A 24,574-nucleotide genomic window follows, 5' to 3' on the forward strand; every position below is an offset into this window, starting at 1 on the left:
ACAGCGCACAGCAGGCACTTGGGTGGGTGGGGGCGGGGTCCGCCAATGCTGGGAATTGAAGGTGGGGGAGTAGCTGTAGGAGGACACCCCCCTACACTGAGGTGGGCATAGGCCGGGCCCGGGTTCTGCTGGAGCGGGAGGCGGCGGTGGTGGCAGAGGTATGGTCCTTCTGGAAGGGAGAGCCCAATGCCTCTGCACCTGTCTCCCCTCCCTTCCTCTCCGCCCCTGCCATGGGTTTTGTGTTCTAGCTCCCCATCTTTTTCTCACTACCTACATCATCACCCTTCTTCCGACTTCGCTTCCCAGCTTCTTGCGACCCTTTCTCACACTTAAGCCTCAGTTACTCAGGCTCTTTTCACCCTAGTCTTGCCGGAGACTTCATATGCCAGCAGTCTCTCTCATGGGATGTCCCCATCCTTCCCCTCTCCCCACATCCTATTCTGGGCTGATGGCAGCCAGAAATCCTTCCTATTGCGTTTACCGGCAGTTTCTACCTGGCCCTGACGCTTGGCGCAGATCAAGTCCACCACACCCACGCTGAGAAGTACCCCTAGGAGAACCACTTGTCCCATGGTGGTATTGGACAATGTGTTCTCGATTTTCCTCTGGTTGCTTATTTTAGTCTGAATATTTGTTACTCTCCACCGCTATACTTTACAAACGTATGTTTTGGTTGCATGACAAGGAGTTAGAAATGAGCCAGAGACCATTCGCAGGTAAGGAGAAGATTTAGACACTTAGGATTCAAGGAAGAAAGGAGAAACAGAATGTTAAGAAGGTTAGATTCCTCAAAGTATTTTGATATCTTTTGTGATCTGAGGAAGTGGAGATTACTGAGCCTACACAGATTGACATTTTGGGAGAAAATTTCATGGTGCTTGATTCGCTCTTGGAGTAACGTGAACACAAGTTCTCAAACCTGCATATTCTCTCAGTTGGTACCAGCTGTATATCTGAATGTTCACTTTCATCAGAACTTGTATCAGAGAAAGAATGGGAGTCTGCTTCAACGAAAATGACTACCTCCGGGACCTGAAATCGGTCATTCTGTTTCCTAATAGTGTATATGGCCATTTTCGTGGGAACAGATCAGGATTTTTACAGTTTACTTGGAGTATCCAGGACTGCAAACAGTAGAGAGATCAGACAAGCTTTCACGAAGTTGGCATTGAAGCTACAATCTGATAAAAAACAAACACACAAACAAAAAAAACAAAACGAATAACCCAGGGCGCCTGGGTGGCTCAGTCAGTTGAGCGTCCAACTTCCGCTTGCTCGGGTCATGATCTCACAGGTCGTGGGTTAGAGCCCCGCGTCGGGCTCTGTGCTGATGGCTCAGACCAGGGGCCTGCTTTGGACTCTGTGTCTCCCACACTCTCTGCCCCTAACCCACTTGCATTCCGTCTCTGTCTCTCTCAATAGTAAATAAACACTAAATAAATAAATAAATAAATAAATAAATAAATAACCAACCAACCAACCAAATGAATAATCCTAACGTTCAGAGTGATTTTCAAAAATAAATAGAGCATATGAAGTACTCAAAGATGAAGATCTGTGGGAAAAGTATGACTAATACGGAGAAAAGGGATTTGCACTTGATCCAGAAGGTGGCCTGTATGAAAGCTGGGATTATGATCGTTATGATTTTGGTATTTATGATGATGATCTTGAAAGCATGACATTGAATAGAAGAGAAGTGGATGCTGCTGTTCATTCTGGAGAACTGTGGTTTGTGAACTTTTACTCCCCAGGATGTTCACACTGCCATGAATTAGCTCCCACATGGAGAGACTGTGTTAAAGAAGTAGATGGATTACTTTGAATTGGTGCTGTTAACTGTGGTGATGATAGAATGTTTTGCCGAATGAAAGCAGTCAATGGATCTCCCAGCCTCTTCCTTTTTAGGTCTGGAACGGCCACAGTGAAATATCACGGGGACAGATCAAAGGAAAGTTTGGTGAGTTTCGCCATGCAGCACGTTAGAAACCCAGTGATGGAATTATGGACAGGAAATTGTGTTCACTCCATAGAAACTGCTTTTGCTGCTGGTATTGGCCAGCTGATCACTTTTTGTTGCAAAGGAGGAGATTGTTTAACTTCATAGACACGACTCAGGCTCAGGGGCATGTTGGATGGTCTGGCTAATGTAGGATGGATGGACTGTGCCACCCAGGACAAACTTTGTAAAAGTCTGGATATTATCACAAGTACTACTGCCTGTTTTCCTCTGGCGCCACATTAAATAACAGAGAGAAAAGCAGCGTTTTGTTCCTTAATTCATTGGATGCTCAAAATGTATTTGGAAATCACGCATAGTCTTCCAGATTTTGAGCTACTTTTGGCAAATACACTAACGGATCGATTGGCTCATCATCTGTGGCTCTTATCGTTTAGTTTTGGAAAACATGAAAATCCAAATGATCTTGAGTTGAGGGAACTAAAAACTCTACTCAAAAGTGAACAATTCAAGTTGGCAAGGCTGACTGTCCCTCTGCACCAGACATCTGTAGTAATCTCTCTGTATTTCAGCCATGTCTAGCAGTATTTAAAGGACAAGGAACCAAAGAATATGAAATTCATCATGGAAAGAAGATTCTATATGATATACTAGCCTTTGCCAAAGAAAGTGGTAATTCTCACGTTGCCACACTTGGACCTGAAAATGTTCCTGCTGATGACAGGAACCATGGCTTGTTGATTTGTTTGTGCCATGGTGTCCACCATGTCAAGCTTTATTGCCAGAGTTACAAAAAGCATCAAAGCATCTGCGTGGTCAGCTTCAGTTTGGTACACTAGATGGTACGGTTCACGAGAGACCCTGTAACACGTATAACATTCAGGCGGATCCAACAACAGTTGTATTCAACCAATCCGAGGTTCATGAATAAGAAGGACATCACTCTGCTGAACAACAGATCTTGGAATTCATAGAGGATCTTAGGAACCTTCAGCGACCTCCCTGACACCCACCACTTTCAATGAACTAGCTAAACAAAGAAACTATGATGAAGTCTGGATGGTTGACTTCTACTCCCATGGTGTCATCCATGTCAAGTCCTAATGCCAGAATGGAAAAGAATGGCCTGGACACTAACTGGACAGTTACTGTGGGCACTATAGACTGCCAAAAGTAACATTCTTTTTGTGCCCAAGAAAATGTTCAGAGATACCCTGAGATAAGATTCCCCCCCCCCCAAAACCAAATAAAGCTTTTCAGTATCACAGTTACAATGGCTAGAAGAGAGATTTGGGGCACGGGATTTCGACCTCAAGCATCCACAAATCTGATGACTCAGACTTTCGATGAAAAAGTTATACAAGGGAAAAATCACCGGGTGATTGAATTCTATGCTCCTTGGTGTGGACCTTGCCAAAATTTTGCTCCAGAGTTTAAGCTCTTGGCTAAGACGATGAAAGGAAAAGTGAAAGCTGGAAAAATAGACTGTCAGGCTTCGGCTCAGACATGCCAGAAAGCTGGCATCAGAGCCTATCCGACTGTTAAATGTTATCCCTATGAAAAAGCAAAGAGAAACATTTGGGGAGAGCAAATAGATGCCAGAGATGCAAAAGCAATCGCTGCCTTACTAAATGAAAAATTGAAAAATCTCCACACTCATGGAGAGAGAGATGAGGATGAATTTTAATGATGTGAAGATGAAGAAAAAAGAGAAAAGGAATTGTAACCCATGACATCAGAGGAACATCTTTGTAGGATGTTGCTACATTCTGGGTCACAATAAAGCAACATTATCTCGGAATTGTAATTGCACCGTCTGAATTCTGTACAACATTGGTATAAATGAAGGGACTGCAAGCTTTTTCTGTAAAAGGTCAAACTGTAAATATTTTAACCTTTGTAGACCATATACTTTTGTCACACAGTACTTTGTTTTTGCTTTGTTTACAACCCTTTAAAAAATCTAAAACTTTTCTTACCTCAGGGCCATACACAAACATCCCAAGCCACATTCAGTCCACGGGCCATAGATTGCTGACCCCTGGAAATGATACTAAAACTGCCTGGCTCAACCAGGAGCCTGCTCTGTCAAGTACATACATGTCTAGGGTCTATTCCTTAAAGTTTTGTGGCTGGCCTGAAAGGAAATAATTAGGTATTTATTTACCTGTCTGAAAAATTGTGTGAAATGGATTGTGGCCATAGTGTAATTAAAAAAAACCACACCCCCCCCACACACACACACAATGTGGCAAGCAGATAGCCTATTTTTATGGTGTATTATAATAAAGAGATTTTCTTTTTTTTTCTTTCTAAAGGTTGAAGAACTGATTTTAATTTTTCACAATTGAGAAAAATTTTGATAAAAAACTGCCAATAGATTTCTACAGTATCTAGAAGAAGAAGAAGAAGAAGAAGAAGAAGAAGAAGAAGAAGAAGAACGAGGAGGGAAGGAGGGGGAGCAGAAGAAGAGGAGGAGGAGGAGGAGCATAGAGGAGGTGCAAGAAGACAGAGGAGGAGGAGGAAGGAGGAAGAGGAGGGAAGGAGGACAGGGAGATGGAGAGGGAAAGGGAGAAGAAGAAGAAGAAGAAGAAGAAGAAGAAGAAGAAGAGAGAAGAAGAACAAGGAGAACGAGGAGGGAAGGAGGAGGAGCAGAAGAAGAGGAGGAGGAGGAGGAAATAGGAGGCGGAATAAAACAGAAGAGGAAGAGGAAGGAGGAAGAGGAGGGAAGGAGGACAGGGAGATGGAGAGAGAAAGGGAGCAGAAGAAGAAGACGAAGAAGAGGAAGGAGAAGGAGAAGAAGAGAAGAAGAGGAGGAGGAGGAAAGAAGAAGGGGAAGTGGAGAGAAGGAGGAGAGGGAGAGGGAGACAGAGTGGGAAAGGGAGAAGAAGAAGAAGAAGAAGAAGAAGAAGAAGAAGAAGAAGAAGAAAAGAAGAAGGGGAGGGGGAGGAGGAGGAGGAGAAGGAGGAGGAGGAGAGGAGGAGTAGGAGGGAGGAGAAGGAAGAAGGAGAGGAAGAAGAAGGAGAGGAAAAAGAAGAAGAGGCTGAAGAGGATGAGGAAGAAGAAAGGTCTGAAATCTATGACATTGGGTTCCACCTTTTGAAACTAGAAAAGGAAAACAAATTAAACCCAAACCAAGCAGAAGAAAGGAACTAATAAAGATAAAAATCACATGAAAGAATGCAGAAAAATGATAGAGAATAATCAATGAAACCAAATGTTTTCAGGAGGTGAAAAAAGGATAAATTTCTACCAAGACTGATCCCAAAATGAAGAGAAACAACGGAAGTATTAACAATATATCAGAAATTAGTAATGTAACTAACATTACTGGAAATTCACAGACTAAAAAAATAACAAAGTAATATTATGAACTTTATATAATTAATTTGACAACTCAGATGCAGTGGGTAAATTCCGTGAAAGACAGAAATTATCAAAGCTCAATCAAGAGTGAAGGGTGCCTGGCTGGCTCAGTTGGTAGAACATGTGACTCTTGATCTCTGGATTGTGTGTTCAAGCCCCATGTTGGGTGTAAAGATTACTGAAATGAAATGAAGTGAAATGAAATGAAATGAAATGAAGTGAAATGAAGTGAAATGAAATGAAGTGAAATGAAATGAAATAAAAAAAATAAAATAAAATAAAGGAAAAAAGAACAGATAAACTAACTAACTCTATATGTATAAAATAAACAAAAGTCTTAGATAAAGATCTTTCCACAGAAAACAATTCCAGGGCCAAGTGGCTACACTAGTAAATTCATCCAACATTTTAGGAAGAAATGTTATCTATTCTACACAAAGTCTCTCCCAAAAATGGAGAGGAGAAATAATTCTCACCTCATTCTATAAGGCTAGCATTACCTGAAACCAAAACTAGACAAAGATACTACAAGAAATAAAATTCTGTCATAAGCATGGGAGCACAATTTCTGAAGAAACCATCCACAAATCAAGTCTAACACTACATTGAAGAGGGGGGTGTGTCAACATGGCAGAGAAGTAGGGGAACCTGAAGTGACCACATCCCTCAAACACAGTAGTGAGGCAAGAAGATGTGGAAATCTAGGAATCTGGGCTACAGCGTGTCACAAACATCTCCAGGGGGCCATGGGGACAACTTGCCAGGTCATGGAGATTTTTAATCTATTCTTTCTGCACCTTCTGTATCTCCTTCTTATTTTCCTTTCTTCTCTCTCTCTCTCTCTCTCTCTCTCTCTCTCTCTCTCTCTCTCTCTCTTCACTGCCTGGATTAAGTTGTATAGTTTCTCTGATTCTCTGCCTGGTCAATTTTTTGTCTTCTTCTCTTTTCCTTTGCCCCTGTCATTTCTCACTTTGTTTGAGATAAGGCATCTTCCATCACCCCCCCACTGTTTAAATTCTTTTCCAAGGTTACATTATGAACAAATCTAAGCACACCTGCTGGAATGGCCAACCCAACAATATGAGTAGGGAAATAAAGCAACCAGAGTCACAACAGAGAGCATGAAACACACTCCAAAGATACCTGTTGAAGGGCCAGGCCCTGGATAGTATATGACCCCTTTTTAAAATAGTAGTGCTCACAGGTGCAGGACACATGACAACTAGGAACACACATAAAGTATTGAACACTGATGAAATGGAAGAATTCTCCTCAAAAGAAACTCCAGGAAGAAATGAGAGCTAGAGAATTGCTCAAAACAGATATAAACAATATATCGGTTCAAGAATTTAGAATAACAGTTGTAAGATTAACAGCTGAGCTTACAAAAAAGCATGGAAGACAGCAGAGAATCCATTGCTGCAGGGATCAAGGAACTAAGACATAGTCATAGCAATTAATAAATACTGTAAATAAGATGCAAAATAAACTAGATGCAGTAACAGCAAAGATGGAGGAAACAGAGGGGAGAATAAGTGACATAGAAGATGAAAGTATGGAAAATGACGAAGCCAAGAAAAAGGGTGATAAGAAAATATTAGACCATGAGGGGAGCATTAGAAAACTAAGTGATTCGATGAAATGTAATATTTATCCGGATCATAAGAGTTCCAGCATAAGAGAGAGAGAGAGAGAGAGAAAGAAAAGGGCAGATGGTTTACATGAAAAAATTATAGGTGAGAACTTCCCTAATCTGGAGAAGGAAGCAGACATCCAAATCCAGAAGGCACAGACAACTCCCTTCAGATTCAACAAGAATCTGATTCAACAAGAATCAGATTCAACAAGAATCGCCAGGAGGCGATGGTAGGAAAAAGTCCATGTGTTGAATAGGAAAATATGCTGCTAAGAATCCTTTCTCCAGCAACGATGTCATTCAGAATAGAAGGAGAGATAGGCTTTCCCAGAAAACCAAAAACTACAAGAGCTCATGACCACTAAACCAGCCCTGCAGGAGATCCTAAGGAGACTCTGTGAGTGGAATGTTGTCAAGGCTACAAAGGACCAGAAACATCACCACCAGCATGAAAGCTCCAGACAACACAATGACATGACATCCGTATCTTTAAATAATCACTCTGAATGTGAAGGGACTAAATGCCCTTATCAAAACACATAGCGTATCTGAATGGATTAAAAAAAAAAAAAACAATATCCATCTATATCCTGTCTACAAGAGACTTATTTGAGACAGGAGGACACCATTTTATTGAAGGTTAGGGGATAGAGTACCATGTATTATGGTACTGGAAGTCAAAAGAAAGCTGGGGTAGCCATACTTAGATCAGACAAATGAGATTTTAAACCAAAGACTCTAACAAGAGATGGCGAAGGGCATTATATCATAATTAAGGGATCTATCCATCAAGAAGAGCTACCAGTTGTAAATGTTGGTGCCCCCAACTTGAGAGCCCCCAAATATATACATAGACTAATCACAAACCGAAGCATTCTTATTGATAATCATATGGAGAGTGTAGGTGACTTAAATACTCCCTAACAACAATGGACAGATCACCTAGGCACAAAATCGGTAAAGAAACAAAGGCCCTGAATGATACGCTGGACCAGATGTTTTTGACAGATCTATTCAGAACTTTTCATCCAACAGCAGCAGAATACACATTCTTCTCGAGTGCACGTGGAACATTCTCCAAAACAGATCACACAGTGGGTCACAAAACAGCCCTCCATAAATATAAAAGAACAGAGATCATTCCATGCGTATCTTCAGATCACAACACTATGAAACTTGAAATCAAACAAAAGAAAAAGTTTGGGAAGCCTCTAAATGCATGGAGGTTGAAGAACATCCTACTGGAGAAAGAATGGGTCAACCAGACGATGAAAGAAAAAATTAAAAACATACATGCAGGCAAATGAAAATGAAAACATGACAGTCCAACCCCTTCGGGATGCAGCAAAGGCAGCCCTAAAAGGAAAACATATCGCCATCCAGGCCTTTCTCAAGAAATAAGAACAATCCGAAATACAAAATCGAAGCTCACACCTAAAGAAACTAGAAAAAGAACAGCAAAGAAACCCTACAACCATTAGAAGAAATAATAAAGATTAGAGCAGAAATAAACACTATAGAATCCAAAAGAAAAACCCTTAAAAACAAACAAACAAACAAACAAAAAAAATAGTAGAACAGATCAATGAATCTAAGAGCTGTTTTTTTTAAAAAGAATACATAAACTTGATAACCCCCTAGCCAGCTTCTCAAAAAGAAAAGAGAATCCAAATAGATAAAATCATGAATGAAAAAGGAGAGGTCTCAATCAACACCACAGAAATACAAGTATTAGAGAATACTACGAAAATGTATATGCCAACAAACTGGACAACCCGGAAGAAATGGACACATACCTAGACAACCACACATTACCCAAACTCAAATGGGAAGAAATAGAAAATTTGAAGAGACCCATAACCGGCGAAGAAATTCAATCAGTTATCAAAAATCTCCCAACAAATATGAGTCCTGGGCAAGAAGTCTTCCCACGGGAATTCTACAAGACATTTAAAGCAAAGTTGGAGTGCAGTATAGACTGATGCTGATCCTCAGGACCTGCTCCACGAATCTGGTGACTTGGTTTGGAGTGGGGCTTAATCAATCCTGATTAATCATCAGGTGATTCCAATGTGCCGCCAGGAGTGAGAGTTGCTACCCTGATATGCATGGATGCCAAAATTCTTAACAAGATACTAGCAAATCCAATTCGGCAGTATATGAAAGAATTCTTCACCATGCTTTCGTTAAAAAAAACACACACATACACACAACACATACACACACACACACAATGTGGCAAGTTGATAACCTATTTTCATGGTGTATTATAATAAAGAGATTTTCTTCTTTTTTCTTTCTAAAGGTTGAAGAACTGATTTTAATTTTTCACAATTGAGAAAAATTTTGGTAAAATAATGCCAATAGATTTCTACAGCATCTAGAAGAAGAAGAAGAAGAAGAAGAAGAAGAAGAAGAAGAAGAAGAAGAAAGGAAGAGGAGGAGGAGGAAGAAGAAGGAAGAAGGAGGAGGAGGAAGGAGGAAGAGGAAAGAGGAGGAAGAAGAGGAGGGAAGGAGGAATAGGAGAGGGAGATGGAGAGGGAAAGGGAGAAGAAGAGGAAGAAGAAGAAGAAGAAGAAGAAGAAGAAGAAGAAGAAGAAGAAGAACTAGGAGGGAAGGTGGACGAGCAGAAGAGGAGGAGGAGGAGGAGGAAAGAGGAGGAGGAAGAGGACAGAGGAGGAAGAGGAAGAGGAGTGAAGGAGGAGAGGGAGATGGAGATGGAGAGGGAAAGGGAGAAGAAGAAGAAGATGAAGAAGAAGAAGAACAAGAAGAAGAAGAAGAAGAGGAGGAGGAGGAGGAGGAAAGAGGAAGGGGAAGAGGAGAGAAGGAGGAGAGGGAGAGGGAGACAGGGCGGGAAAGAGAGAAGAAGAAGAAGAAGAAGAAGAAGAAGAAGAAGAAGAAGAAAGAAGGAGAGGAGGAAGAAGGAGAGGAAAAAGAAGAGGAAGAAGAGGATGAGGAAGAAGAAAGGTCTGAAATTTATGACATCGGGTTCCACCTTTTGAAACTAGAAAAGGAAAACAAATTAAACACAAACCAAGCCGAAGAAAGGAACTAATACAACTCAAAGACATAAATCACATGAAAGAAAGCAGAAAAACAATAGAGAATAATCAATGAAACCAAATGCTTTCAGGAGGTGAAAAAAGGGATCAATTTCTACCAAGACTGATCCCAAAATGAAGAGAAACAAGGGAAGTATTAACAATATATCAGAGATTAGTAATTTAACCAACATTACTGGAGATTCACAGATACTAAAAAATAACAAAGTAATATTATGAACTTTATATAATTAATTTGACAACTCAGATGCAGTGGGTAAATCCCGTGAAAGACAGAAATGATCAAAGCTCAATCAAAAATAAAGGGTGCCTGGCTGGCTCAGTTGGTAGAGCATGTGACCCTTGATCTCTGGATTGTGAGTTCAAGCCCCATGTTGGGTGTAAAGATTACTGAAATGAAATGAAATGAAATGAAATGAAATGAAATGAAGTGAAATGAAATAAAATGAAATGAAGTGAAATGAAGTGAAATGAAATAAAGTGAACTTAAATAAAATAAAAAAATAAAATAAAATAAAGGAAAAAAAGAACTGATAAGCTAACTAACTCTATATGTAAAAAAGAAACCAAAGTCTTAGATAAAGATCTTTCCACAGAAAACAATTCCAGGGCCAAGTGGCTACACTAGTAAATTCATCCAACATTTTAGGAAGAAATGTTATCTATTCTACACAAAGTCTCTCCCAAAAATGGAGAGGAGAAATATTTCTCACCTCATTCTATAAGGCTACCATTACCTGAAACCAAAACTAGACAAAGATACTATAAGAAATAAAATTCTGTCATAAGCATGGGAGCACAATTTCTGAAGAAACCATCCACAAATCAAGTCTAACACTACATTAAACAGGGGGGGGGGGTGTCAACATGGCAGAGAAGTAGGGGTACCTGAAATGACCACATCCCTCAAACACAGCAGTGAGGCAAGAAGATGTGGAAATCTAGGAATCCGGGCTACAGCATGACACAAACATCTCCAGGGGGCCATGGGGACAACTTGCCAGGTCATGGAGATTTTTAATCTATTCTTTCTGCACCTTCTGTATCTCCTTCTTATTTTCCTTTCTCTTTCTCTTTCTCTTTCTCTTTCTCTTTCTCTTTCTCTTTCTCTCTCTCTCTCTCTTCACTGCCTGGATTAAGTTGTATAGTTTCTCTGATTCTCTGCCTGGTCAATTTTTTGTCTTCTTCTCTTTTCCTTTGCCCCTGTCATTTCTCACTTTGTTTGAGATAAGGCATCTTCCATCACCCCCCCACTGTTTAAATTCTTTTCCAAGGTTACATTATGAACAAATCTAAGCACACCTGCTGGAATGGCCAACCCAACAATATGAGTAGGGAAATAAAGCAACCAGAGTCACAACAGAGAGCATGAAACACACTCCAAAGATACCTGTTGAAGGGCCAGGCCCTGGATAGTATATGACCCCTTTTTAAAATAGTAGTGCTCACAGGTGCAGGACACATGACAACTAGGAACACACATAAAGTACCGAACACTGATGAAATGGAAGAATTCTCCTCAAAAGAAACTCCAGGAAGAAATGAGAGCTAGAGAATTGCTCAAAACAGATAAAAACAATATATCGGTTCAAGAATTTAGAATAATAGTTGTAAGATTAACAGCTGAGCTTACAAAAAAGCATGGAAGACAGCAGAGAATCTATTGCTGCAGGGATCAAGGAACTAAGACATAGTCATAGCAATTAATAAATACTGTAAATAAGATGCAAAATAAACTAGATGCAGTAACAGCAAACATGGAGGAAACAGAGGGGGAATAAGTGACATAGAAGATGAAAATATGGAAAATGACGAAGCCAAGAAAAAGGGTGATAAGAAAATATTAGACCATGAGGGGAGTATTAGAAAACTAAGTGATTTGATGAAATGTAATATTTATCCGGATCATAAGAGTTCCAGCATAAGAGAGAGACAGAGAGAGAGAGAGAGAGAGAGAGAGAAAAGGGAAGATGGTTTACTTGAACAAATTATAGGTGAGAACTTCCCTAATCTGGAGAAGGAAGCAGACATCCAAATCCAGAAGGCACAGACAACTCCCTTCAGATTCAACAAGAATAGGTCATCTCCACAGCATATCATAGTGAAAGTGGCAAGATACAAAGAGAAAAGAGAATTCTGAAAGCAGCAAGGGACAAACGGGCCTTAACCTACAAGGGTAGACACATATGGGTAGTAGCAGACCTGCCCGCTGAAACTTGGCAGGCCAGGAGGCGATGGTAGGAAAAAGTCCATGTGTTGAATAGGAAAATATGCTGCTAAGAATCCTTTCTCCAGCAACGATGTCATTCAGAATAGAAGGAGAGATAGGCTTTCCCAGAAAACCAAAAACTACAAGAGCTCATGACCACTAAACCAGCCCTGCAGGAGATCCTAAGGAGACTCTGTGAGTGGAATGTTGTCAAGGCTACAAAGGACCAGAAACATCACCACCAGCATGAAAGCTCCAGACAACACAATGACATGACATCCGTATCTTTAAATAATCACTCTGAATGTGAAGGGACTAAATGCCCTTATCAAAACACATAGCGTATCTGAATGGATTAAAAAAAAAAAAACAATATCCATCTATATGCTGTCTACAAGAGACTTCTTTGAGACAGGAGGACACCATTTCATTGAAGGTTAGGGGATAGAGTACCATGTATTATGGTACTGGAAGTCAAAAGAAAGCTGGGGTAGCCATACTTAGATCAGACAAATGAGATTTTAAACTAAAGTCTCTAACAAGAGATGGCGAAGGGCATTATACATAATTAAGGGATCTATCCATCAAGAAGAGCTACCAGTTGTAAATGTTGGTGCCCCCAACTTGAGAGTCCCCAAATATATACATTGATTAATCACAAACATAAGCAATCATGTTGATAATCATATGGAAATTGTAGGTGACTTTAATACTCCCTAACAACAATGGACAGATCACCTAGGCACAAAATCGGTAATGAAACAAAGGCCCTGAATGATACACTGAACCAGATGTATTTGACAGATCTATTCTGAACTTTTCATCCAACAGCAGCAGAATACACAGTCGTCTCAAGTGCACATGGAACATTCTCCAAAACAGATCACACAGAGGGTCACAAAACAGCCCTCCATAAATATAAAAGAACGGAGATCATTCCATGCGTATTTTCAGATCACAACACTATGAAACTTGAAATCAAACAAAAGAAAAAGTTTGGGAAGCCTCTAAATGCATGGAGGTTGAAGAACATCCTACTGGAGAAAGAATGGGTCAACCAGACGATGAAAGAAAAAAATAAAAAATATACATGCAGGCAAATGAAAATGAAAACATGACAGTCCAACCCCTTCGGGATGCAGCAAAGGGAGCCCTAAAAGGAAAACACATCGCCATCCTGGCCTTTCTGAAGAAATAAGAACAATCCGAAATACAAAATCGAACCTCACACCTAAAGAAACTAGAAAAAGAACAGCAAAGAAACCCTACAGCCATTAGAAGAAATAATAAAGATTAGAGCAGAAATAAACACTACAGAATCCAAAAGAAAAACCCCAAAAAACAAACAAACATAAAATAGTAGAACAGATCAATGAATCTAAGAGCTGTTTTTTTTTTTAAAGAATACATAAACTTGATAACCCCCGAGCCAGCTTTCTCAAAAAGAAAAGAGAATCCAAATAGATAAAATCACGAATGAAAAAGGAGAGGTCTCAATCAACACCACAGAAATACAAGTATTAGAGAATACTACGAAAATGTATATGGCAACAAACTGGACAACCCGGAAGAAATGGACACATACCTAGACAACTACACATTACCCAAACTCAAATGGGAAGAAATAGAAAATTTGAACACACCCATAACCAGCGAAGAAATTTAATCAGTTATCAAAAATCTCCCAACAAATATGAGTCCTGGGCCAGAAGTCTTCCCACGGGAATTCTACAAGACATTTAAAGCAAAGTTAATACCGATTCTTTTCCAGCTGTTGAACGAAGAAATGGAAGAAAAGCTTCCGGACTCTTTCTATGAGGCTAGCATTACCTTGATTCCCAACACAGATAGAGACCCCACTAAAAAGGAGAATGACAAGCCAATATTCCTGATGAACATGGATGCCAAAATTCTTAACAAGATACTAGCACATCCAATGCGGCAGTATATGAAAGAATTCTTCACCATGATCAAGTGGGATTCATTCCTGGGCTACAGGGCTGGTTCAATATTCGCAAATCAATCAAAATGATACATCACCTTAATAGAAGAAAGGATACGATCATTCATATGATCCTGTCAATAAATACAGAAAAACATTTGACAAAATACAGCATTCTTTGTTAATAAGAAACTCTCAAGAAAGTTGGGATACAAGGAACAAACCTTAACCTAGTAAAAACCATAGATGAGAAGCCTGCTGCGAATATCCTCAATGGGGAGAAACAGAGAACTTCCCCCCTACCCTGCCCGCCGAAGATAAGGAACACAAAAGGGACGTCCACTCTCACCAGTGTTGTTGAACATAGTGGTGGAAGGCCTAGCCTCAGAAATCATACAACAAAATGAAATAAAACACATCCAAACTGGCAAAGAAGAAGTTAAACTTGCACTTTTCACAGATGGCATGATACTCTACATGGAAAACCTGAAAGACTCCACCAAAAAGCTGCTCCGACTGATACATGAATTCAGCAAAGTCACAGAGTACAAAATCAACACACAGAAATTGATTGCACTTCTATATACCAATAATGAAGTGACAGAAAGAGAAATCAAGAAACCGAGCTCATTTACAATTACACCAAGAACCATAAAATACCTAAGAATCAACCTAACCAAAGCTATAAGAGATTTGTATCCTGAAAACTGTAGAAAACATATCAAAGAAATTAAAGACACAAAGAAATAGAAAAACATTCCATGCTCATGGACTGGAAGAAGAAATATTGTGAAAATGTCGATAACGACCCAAAGCAATCTACACATTCAGTGCAATCCCAATCAACGTTGCACCGGCATTCTTCTCAGAGCTAGAACAAACAATCCTACAATTTGTATGGAACCACAAAAGATCCCAGATCGCCAAAATAATGTTGAAAAAGAAAACCAAAGCCGGAGGCATCACAATCCCAGACGTTAGCCTCTACTACAAAGCTGCGATCATCAAGGGAGTATACTATTGGCACAAAAAGAGACACAAAGGCGAATGGAATAGAATAGAGAATCCAGAAATGGACCCACAAATGTATGGCCAACTAAACCTTGGCAAAGCAGGAAAGAGTATCCAGTGGAAAAAAGATAGGCTCTTTAGCAAATGGTGCTGGGAGGTCTGGGCAGCAACATGCAGAAGAATGAAACAGGACCAGTTTCTTACACCGTGCATAAACTCAAAATGGATGAAAGACCTCAATGTGATAGAGGAAACCATCAAAACCCTGGAGAAGAACACAGGCCACAACCTCTTTGACCTTGGCTACAGCAAATTCTACTCAATACATCTCTGAAGGCAAGGGACGTAAAAGCAAAATTGGACTATTGGGACCTCATCAAAGTAGAAAGCTTCTGCACTTCAAAGGAAAAAATCCACAAAATTAAAAGGCACCAACGGAATGGGAGAAGATATCTGCACATGACATATCAGATAAAGGATTAGTGCCCATACTCTAGAAAGAATTGGCCAAACTCAACACCCGAAAAACAAATAATCCGGGGAAGAAATGGGCAGAAGACATGAATAGACACTTCCAAAGAAGACATCCAGATGGCCAACAGGCACATGAAAGGATGTTGAACGTCGCTCATCATCAGGGAAATACAAGTCAAAACCACATTGAGATACCACCTCACACCGGTCAGGGTAGAAAAATTTAACAGCACAGGAAACAGCAGACATTGGTAAGGATGTGCAGAAATGGGAATTCTCTTGCACTGTCGGTGGGAATGCATGGGTGGTGCCACTGCTCCGGAAAACAGAGTGGAGGTTCCTCAAAAAATTAAAAATAAAATTACCCAACAATCCAGCAATTGCACTACTAGGCATATATCCAAGGGACACAGGAGTGCTGATTCATAGGGGCACATGTACCCCAACATTTATACTATCAACAATCACCAAATTATGGAAAGAACACAAATGTCCATCAACTGATGAATGGGAAAAGAAGATGTGGTTTATATATACAATGGATATTACTTGGCAATGAGAAAGAATGAAATCGTGCCATTTGCAACAACATGGATGGAACTGGACGGTAGTATGTGAAGTGAAATAAGTCAGTCAGAGAAAAACAGATATCATATGTTTTCACTCATATGTAGATTTCGAGAAACTTAACAGAAGAACATGGGGGAATAGAAGGGGAAAAATAGTTTCAAACAGAGAGGGAGGCAAACCATAAGAAACTCTTAAATACAGAGAACAAACTGAAGGTTCATGGAGGGGTGGGGGAAAGAGGAGAATAGGTGATGGGCATTGGGGAGGGCACTTGTTGGGATGAGCACTGAGTGTGGTATGTAAGTAAAGAATCATGGGAATATACTCCCAAAGCCAAGAGCACAATGTATACACTGTACGTTAGCTAACTTGACAATAAATTATATTTCATTAATTAATTAATTAAACTACAGCCATGTGTGTTTGTGGGGGGGTGGAATCTAACAATACACTAAGGGATAATTTGTTATTACCAAATGGGGTTTATCCCAGAAATGCAGAGTTGGTTTAAGATTCAAAAACCGTATCTATCTCCGTAGATAAAATAAGTTCCTTGTCAAAATTCAACATCCGTTCCAGATAAAAACTTTCAGCAATCCTGGAATACAAGGGAGCTTCAATATGATTTAAAACAAAACAAAACAAAACAAAACAAGTCATGATAACTCTATAGCTAACGTTATAAATAATGGTGAAAAACTGAATGCATTTCCTATAAGACCAGGAAGAAGACAGGAATGACATTCACTGAATGACTTCTTCTGTTCAGCACTATACTAGCAGTTCTAGCCAATGCAATCAAACAAGATAAAGCAACAAAGGACATCCAGATAGAAAATGAAGTGAAACTGTCTCTACTAGCAAGGACATGGTCACAAAATAGAAGTTGGCAAACTCCAGCCTATGGGCCACGTTACTTGTTTTGGTAAATTAAATTTTATCAAAATACAGACATTTCCATTAATTTATGCAGTATCTATTGGCTGCTCTTATAGTACAATGGCAAAGCTGATTAGTTGAGACAGAGAATGAATTGGCTACAAGTCTACAATATTTACCATTGTTAGTAAAATAGTAGTTAAAAATGAATTCTTATGAACTTTGCTTATGTAGAAAATCTGACAGCATTAAGAAAAATGCTATTAGAATTAATAAATGAATTTATCATGGCACATGGATGAGTCAGTCGGTTGAGTGTCTGTCTCTTGATTTCAGCTCAGGCTATGATCCCAGAGTCATGGGATGGAGCCCTATGTCAGGCTCGCACTGAGCATGGGGACTGCTTAAGATTCTCTCTCTCTCTCTCTCTCTCTCTCTCTCTCTCTCTCTCTTTCTCTCTCTCTCTCTCTCTCTCTCTCTCTCTCTCTCTCTCTCTCTGCCCCTCTCCCCTGCTCATGTATTCTCTCTAATATTAAATATATCTATACATATAAATTTATCAAGGTTGGAGGATGCAGAATCGTTACACAAAAATCAACTGTATTTCTATATATTAGCTATAAAGAATCAAAAATTAAAATTTCAGGGCATCTGGGTGGCTCAGCTGGTTAAGCACTGGGCTCAGGCTCAGGTCATGATCTCACCGTTGGTGAGTTCAAGCCCCACGTCGGGCTCTGTACTGATAGCTTGGAGCCTGGAGCCTGCTTCAGATTCTGTCTACCTCTCTCTCCGCCCCTCCCCAACTCATGCTCTGTCTCTCTCAAGAGTAAGCATTAAAAAAATTAAATTTAAGATGTATTATTTACAACTGCACTGAAAATAAAAAATAATCACGGTTAATATCATAAAAGACAGAAAGACCTATACTTTACACACTACAAAATATTACTGAGAAAATTTTAAAAGACCTATATCAAGGGAGAGATATATACTCTGTTCAGGGGTTAAAAGATTCAATATTGTCAAGAAGCCAATTCTCCCCAAATAAATCTGTAGATTCAACATAATCTAAACTTAATTTCCAGAAGACCACCAGAGTTGATGTTTGTTTGTTTGTTTGTTTGTTTGTTTGTTTGTTTGTTTTAAGAAACAGACAAACTGATTATAAAATTCACGTGGAAATGCAAAGGATCCAGAGTAGCGGAAGAACACTGAAAAGAACACAGCAAGATGACAAACACTACCTGATTTCAAAAATCCTGGGGCGCCTGGGTGGCGCAGTCGGTTAAGCGTCCGACTTCAGCCAGGTCACGATCTCGCGGTCCGTGAGTTCGAGCCCCGCGTCAGGCTCTGGGCTGATGGCTCGGCGCCTGGAGCCTGTTTCCGATTCTGTGTCTCCCTCTCTCTCTGCCCCTCCCCCGTTCATGCTCTGTCTCTCTCTGTCCCCAAAATAAATAAAAAACGTTGAAAAAAAAATTAAAAAAAAAAATCCTTATAAACTGGCAGTGATTAAAACTGCATAATATTGGTACCAAGATGGACAAAGAGATCAATGAGACAGAATAGAGCCCATACATAAACCCACACATATGTGGCCAACTGATTATGACAAAGGAGCAATGGCATAAAGTGGAGAAAACACAGCCTTTTCAATAAATGGTGTTGGAACAACTAGATATCCATATGCAAAAGAATGACCTTGTATACATACTTTGTATCACAAATAAAAAAGAATATAAAATGGGTCATAGATCTAAATGTAAGACCTAAAACTATAAAACTTCTAAAAGAAAGCATGAGAGAAAAGCTTTGTGACCTTGTGCTACGGAAATATTTCTTAGATATGAAAACCAAAAGCAACAATCATACAAGAACAAATGAATGTGTAAACTGGACTTCACCAAAAAGAAAAACTGCTCTTCAAAAACACTGTTGAGAGAAGGAAAAGTCACAGAGTGGGAGAAGAAAAACCTTGCAAAAAAAGAGCAGTGAGAAAGGAACTGTATCTAGCTCTTTCCACCATCTTTCTGTGCCACCATCATGATGCATGTGAATGTCGTGGCAGATGCTCCCCAAAGCATAACAATACAGAAAAGAGAAGCAAACGCCAGGTTCTTACTAGGCCATGCTCCAAAGACATTGTCCACTTTCTAACTGTGATGATGAAGCATGGTTACAGTGGTGAATTTAAAATCATTGATGATCACAGAATTGGGTAAATTGACGTGAAACTCACAGGCAGGTTAAGCAAGGATGGAGTGACTGGCTCCAGAATTGATGGACAATGCAAAGATCTAGAAAAATGGCAGAACAATCTGCTCAGTTTGGTTTCATTATACTGACCACCTCAGCTACAGTCATGGACCATGAAGAAGGAAGATGAAAACACACAGAAGGGGAAATCCTGGGATTCTTTTTCTAGGGATTTAATACATACGTGCAAATAAAATGCCTCAGTGGAAACAACAACAACAACAACAACCACGAAAAAAAAAAAAAAGAAAACAAAATAAGGAACTGTGTTTAGGATATACAAAGAATTCTGAAAACTCAAAAACTAAGAAAACAAACAAACAAATTTTTAAAACAACCAAAGATTTGCACAATTCAAGGAAGATACACAGATGGCAAACAAGCACATGAAAATATGCTCACCATCATCAGTTATTAGGGATATGTATATTGAAACCATAATGAGATATATACTAAATATCCATCCGAATGGCTAGGATTTAAAAAGCTGACAATACTAAGTGTTCATGAATATGTATGTAGGAATTGGTGCTCTCACTGCTGGTGAGAATGGAAAACCGTACAACTCCTTTAGAAAACAATTTCGCAGCTTCATAATAAGGGAATATGAAGGGACATGAGATTTTTAACGGTGATGAATATGTTAACTGTCTGGATTATGGTTATCATTTCATACGTGTAAACATATGTCAAAACTATCAAATGACACACTTCATATATGAACTAAACTTCATATATGAACTAAAAATGTTGGATACGAAAATCTCTTTCACAGGAAGAAACGTCTAAAACAGTGGATAAGACACAGACGGAAAGAAGGATGTAAAACAATACAAGATGAAGCCAGAGGACTGTGGCCTTTAACCTAATAGCAATGAGAAGTAATAGCTAAGCTTTAAGCAAGGGGGTCCCATGATGAAAGACACATTTTTTAAAACATATACTAATTATGGTTGCAGTGTAGACCAAGGTCCTGGGAGGTAGAACGGCAGGAAAAACAGTCCTAAGGTTATTTCAGTCATCTGGGAGAAAAATAATGACCTGACCTGGGTGAAGGCACAGAAGAGAAGCAGAGTTAACAAACACAATAGATGTGCCATTCCCACTAAGAAAGGTACAGTAGAAATGATGACTCTTTGGCTGAGAGGATACAATAGTTCTCCTTTTATTTTAATATAAAACATATTTCTGAGATGAGCAGCTCTATAATACAGCAGTGCTCTATGGTGCAGTAGTAGGCAAGGTGTGCACATATTACTACAGCAATATACGTAAAAAGGCTTCCTACCTTTACAATCCATGCCAAGTTGTTCAATCAGCAACATGAAATTCTTGGAGTAAGGCAACTCACAATGCTCTGAAGCTCTTTCAGATGACTGAATGAAGTCGACAAGGTCATCCATAGAAGTAATTTGCTTTTTGACCTACGAATGAATAATACCATTTCAAAATGTCCCCCAAATATTTATAAAATACACTAGGTGTAGAGAAGTGATAAATAGCCATCTTTTTATAAAAGCAAAAACAGGGGCACCTGACTGGCTCAGTCGGTTGAGCATCCGACTCCATTTTGGCTCAGGTCATGACCTCAGGGTTCCTGAGTTTGAGTCCCACGTTGACCTCCACAATGACAGCATGGAGCCTGCTTGGGATTCTCTCTCCCCCTCTCCCTCGGCCCCTCCCCCACTTGTGCATGCTCTCTCTCAAAATACATTTTAAAAATAAGTGAATGAACATTTAAAAGCGAAACCATAGAGACTTTTTAAAAGAACGGATTTTTATCAAAAAGACACTGTTATCCATAGCTAGTATTTCTAAGTAACTTTTTCACAGCAAATGTCTCTACAACAAAGGAAGATTTTCTATTTTTTCACTACATCTTTCATAAAGTAATTTTTTTGCCACTGAACAATATTCCTAACAAATATGTATCAAAATAATATGATAATAAAATAAAATAAATAATAAAATAATAAAATAAAATAAAATAATAAAGAAAATAAAATTAAATAATAAATAAAATAAAATAAAATAAATAATAAATAAAATAAAATTACATTGTCTCTTTTGCATACCTTGTTCTTTTTCTTAGAAATTTTCTTTGCAGGTCTGAAAAAGAGCAACAATTGTTTTCAGTCAAATATTAAATACTTAAAATACAAAGCGTATCTAAACCTATTGTTTCTGATATAAAATCTCTGCATTTGAAACTAATTTTCTACAAAGGGGATTAAACAACAGAGTAACATTAAACAACATCGAAAACATACTACTGCTAATATTAACAAAGGATTAGGTTTATCCAGTTCCAGTATATGTGCTGCTGAAGCAAGCACAACAAAGTACTAACGTTAGGTAAAAACTAACAAAAGCAAAGGAAAATCCTAATGCTACTTGCATTATTTGCTAGGAATAATACCATTGTTTGTGTTGTTGTCATTTTACTAAAAATAAGCTTTTACTGGCACTAAAACCTACTTGGAAAGTGCAAGTTAAGTCCCTATATGAAAGAACCCCTTTTTAACAATCATGATATTAACGTGTTGGAGACTCACTATGCAACTACTCTCTAGGCATTACTATGTGCACTTTACATGTCTTCAAGGTATTTGAAGCCCCACAACAATCCTATGAAGTAGGTTATTATATTAGGTATGTTACACAGGAAGAGAATGAGGCACAGAAAGTCGAAGTGACTTGCCCAAGAAGCCCTAGTCGCTGGCCAAGAACAGACCCTGAATTCAAACCCAGGAATGTGCCTTCAAAGCATCTGTTTTATACTATGTGGTTAAAGTAATACTCCAGTGTTTCTAACTAATATGACAGCAAATGAATCTATATTGTGATTTGATTTCTAGCTATAGTGATACATAACAATTTCTGAATCTTATAGTGATACATAACAATTTCTGAATCTTCTGTATAGTGATACATAACAATTTCTGAATCTGTGTAAGATTTTTTTTACTTGGCAAGATGGGAAATCTACTTTCAATAAACTAAAGATTTGCTTCTTCTAGAGAAGTTCCTCAACAGGCATTCATTCATTCATTCATTCATTCATTCCACTGTTTATCCCCACATTCAACACATACTTATTGAGCATACAATCTGTGTCAATGGCACTGTTGGTACAGGAAGCATGGTTTTGGTAATTTAGAGCTCTCTAGTCCAAAAGGAATAATCTGTTATGGATCACTAGTTTCTTTTCCAATTGTAAATAAACAAAATCTTCCCCTTTCCCCAGAACCTAAATAATATTAACTTAATAGAACCAGATACTTTAAAGTCCCTAACAAAATCATAGCTACTTGTGATACTATCAAAGGCACTGGATATCTAAAAATCATCAAGGAAGGATTACTTTTATTCAGAATGGCCTCAGTGTTTGCATTTGCATACATTTATGATAAGTGTGTGTGTGTACAAATATATACATATAGAACTTATACACATATACTTATATAAACATATATAAGAAATTATACATATAGTTTGTATATTATGCATATACATATATATATAATATGTATGTTATACATATAATATACATATAATAAATATACATATAAGAAATTATACAGCCATATATATAAATATATATATAAATATATATTGAATTTAATTAATTATTTAATTTAATTTAATTTAAGTATTAAATTAAATTAATTTACTTATTTTAAATTATTTAATTATTTTATTAAATTAATTAATTTAATTAAATTAATTAATTTAATTTAATATATTTAATATATAAATATATATAAATATATAAATATATATATATATATATATACTTGCATATATACATATATATTTTTAAATCTACACATTCAATTGTATGAGAATACCCCATTGTGGAACCAATTCAGAATAAACCAACTTCTTGCACAAAATCACATGAATAAGAGTACTAAAGACAATTACTATAATTTTTTTTTCAACGTTTATTTATTTATTTTTTGGGACAGAGAGAGACAGAGCATGAACGGGGGAGGGGCAGAGAGAGAGGGAGACACAGAATCGGAAACAGGCTCCAGGCTCTGAGCCATCAGCCCAGAGCCTGACGCGGGGCTCGAACTCACGGACCGCGAGATCGTGACCTGGCTGAAGTCGGACGCTCAACCGACTGCGCCACCCAGGCGCCCCTATCATTTTTAAAAGATAATGTAATACAATCAACAAACTTCCTAATGTTTGGAAACGCAAACAAAATTAAATTAACTAACCATGTCTATATCTATTGATCATTTCCAACAGAATACATTCTCTAAAAGCTCCCATCTTAAAATAAAAAGAGAGAGAAAATGCCTTTGCAATTCACATTCTTTTTCAGTTATCATCCATTACTCTATTACCTTTCCCAATTAAAATGCTCTAAGGAGTTGTTTACACTTACTCATCTTCCATGCTTCCATGGTGACTACTGAAACTGCTCCTTGACAAAGTCACTTACCCTCAGCACAACTTTTCAAGCAGGGTGTTTGATATGTTGAGTATTTCTTGCTTTAGCTTGGACCTACCTACACTACAGCATTTTATTTCCACAAAGGTAATCACTGCTAAAATTCCTTCACAGGCACATAAAGAATTTACAGATTTTACCTGCTTTCATGCTGATCCTTTTCACTGAAATGACTGCCATCATTCTTTTGTAGTGGACCACCAGTTAGGGCATCTGCCTTCTGCAACACTGGTGTGATCACAGATCCTTCTGATGTCCCTTTTTCATTTTCACCTCTCTTTAACTTCTTCATATGTAAACCACGTTCCCTCCTTAAAAAAAAAAAAACAAAGCCATTAAAAAGCCATAAAAAAGCCAATGTTTTCTAATAATTTTACTGATAAAGAATAAAAAGACAATTTTCATCAAGTTCTGAATTTTACCCATCTGACTTAATTTGACTAATTCAGAGAACAGTGTTGAAGTACCAACCATACACAAGGAAATACTCATCTGGTGCTTCAAACACAGATAAATATACAATTAGAATACAATGCGATTTGTAAGAATTGACATGTGAAAAGCTGTAAGTGAGGACAAGAAAGGCTTTACTGAAGAGGGAAAATAAACGGCAGAGGTCACCAGGGAAAAAAACAGGAGAAAGCCATTTTCTTAGAGATTAGAATGTGAGCACAAAGATTACACAGATGGCATCTAGGTGCCTTGAAAGGAAAAAGTATAAGCTTTTAGGAACTTGGAAAAAAAAAA

At 38.4% G+C, this 24,574-nt stretch overlaps 2 protein-coding genes and 2 pseudogenes across 2 annotated transcripts in view; 2 read left to right on the top strand and 2 right to left on the bottom strand.

Annotated features, from left to right (window-relative positions):
• LOC112859380 (ankyrin repeat domain-containing protein 26-like) overlaps window positions 1–572 on the bottom strand; it is a 55,430-nt gene extending 54,858 nt beyond the window's left edge. Inside the window, exon 1 of the mRNA XM_086694555.1 lies at window positions 482–572. Within this exon, the coding sequence (XP_086550681.1) occupies window positions 482–572 (91 nt within the window). The remainder of the gene's footprint in view (window positions 1–481) is intronic.
• LOC147572807 (ankyrin repeat domain-containing protein 26-like) overlaps window positions 1–24,574 on the bottom strand; it is a 626,452-nt gene that overhangs the window by 109,584 nt on the left and 492,294 nt on the right. The gene's annotated exons all lie outside the window — the stretch shown is intronic.
• Window positions 994–3,647, top strand: LOC147572808 (endoplasmic reticulum disulfide reductase DNAJC10 pseudogene; annotated as a pseudogene).
• LOC147572809 (small ribosomal subunit protein uS8 pseudogene) lies at window positions 18,961–19,812 on the top strand (annotated as a pseudogene).

Source organism: Puma concolor, chromosome E4 (genome assembly GCF_028749965.1).
Source record: "Puma concolor isolate L17-30 chromosome E4, mPumCon1.1.hap2, whole genome shotgun sequence".
In the NCBI taxonomy this organism is placed as follows: domain Eukaryota; kingdom Metazoa; phylum Chordata; class Mammalia; order Carnivora; family Felidae; genus Puma; species Puma concolor.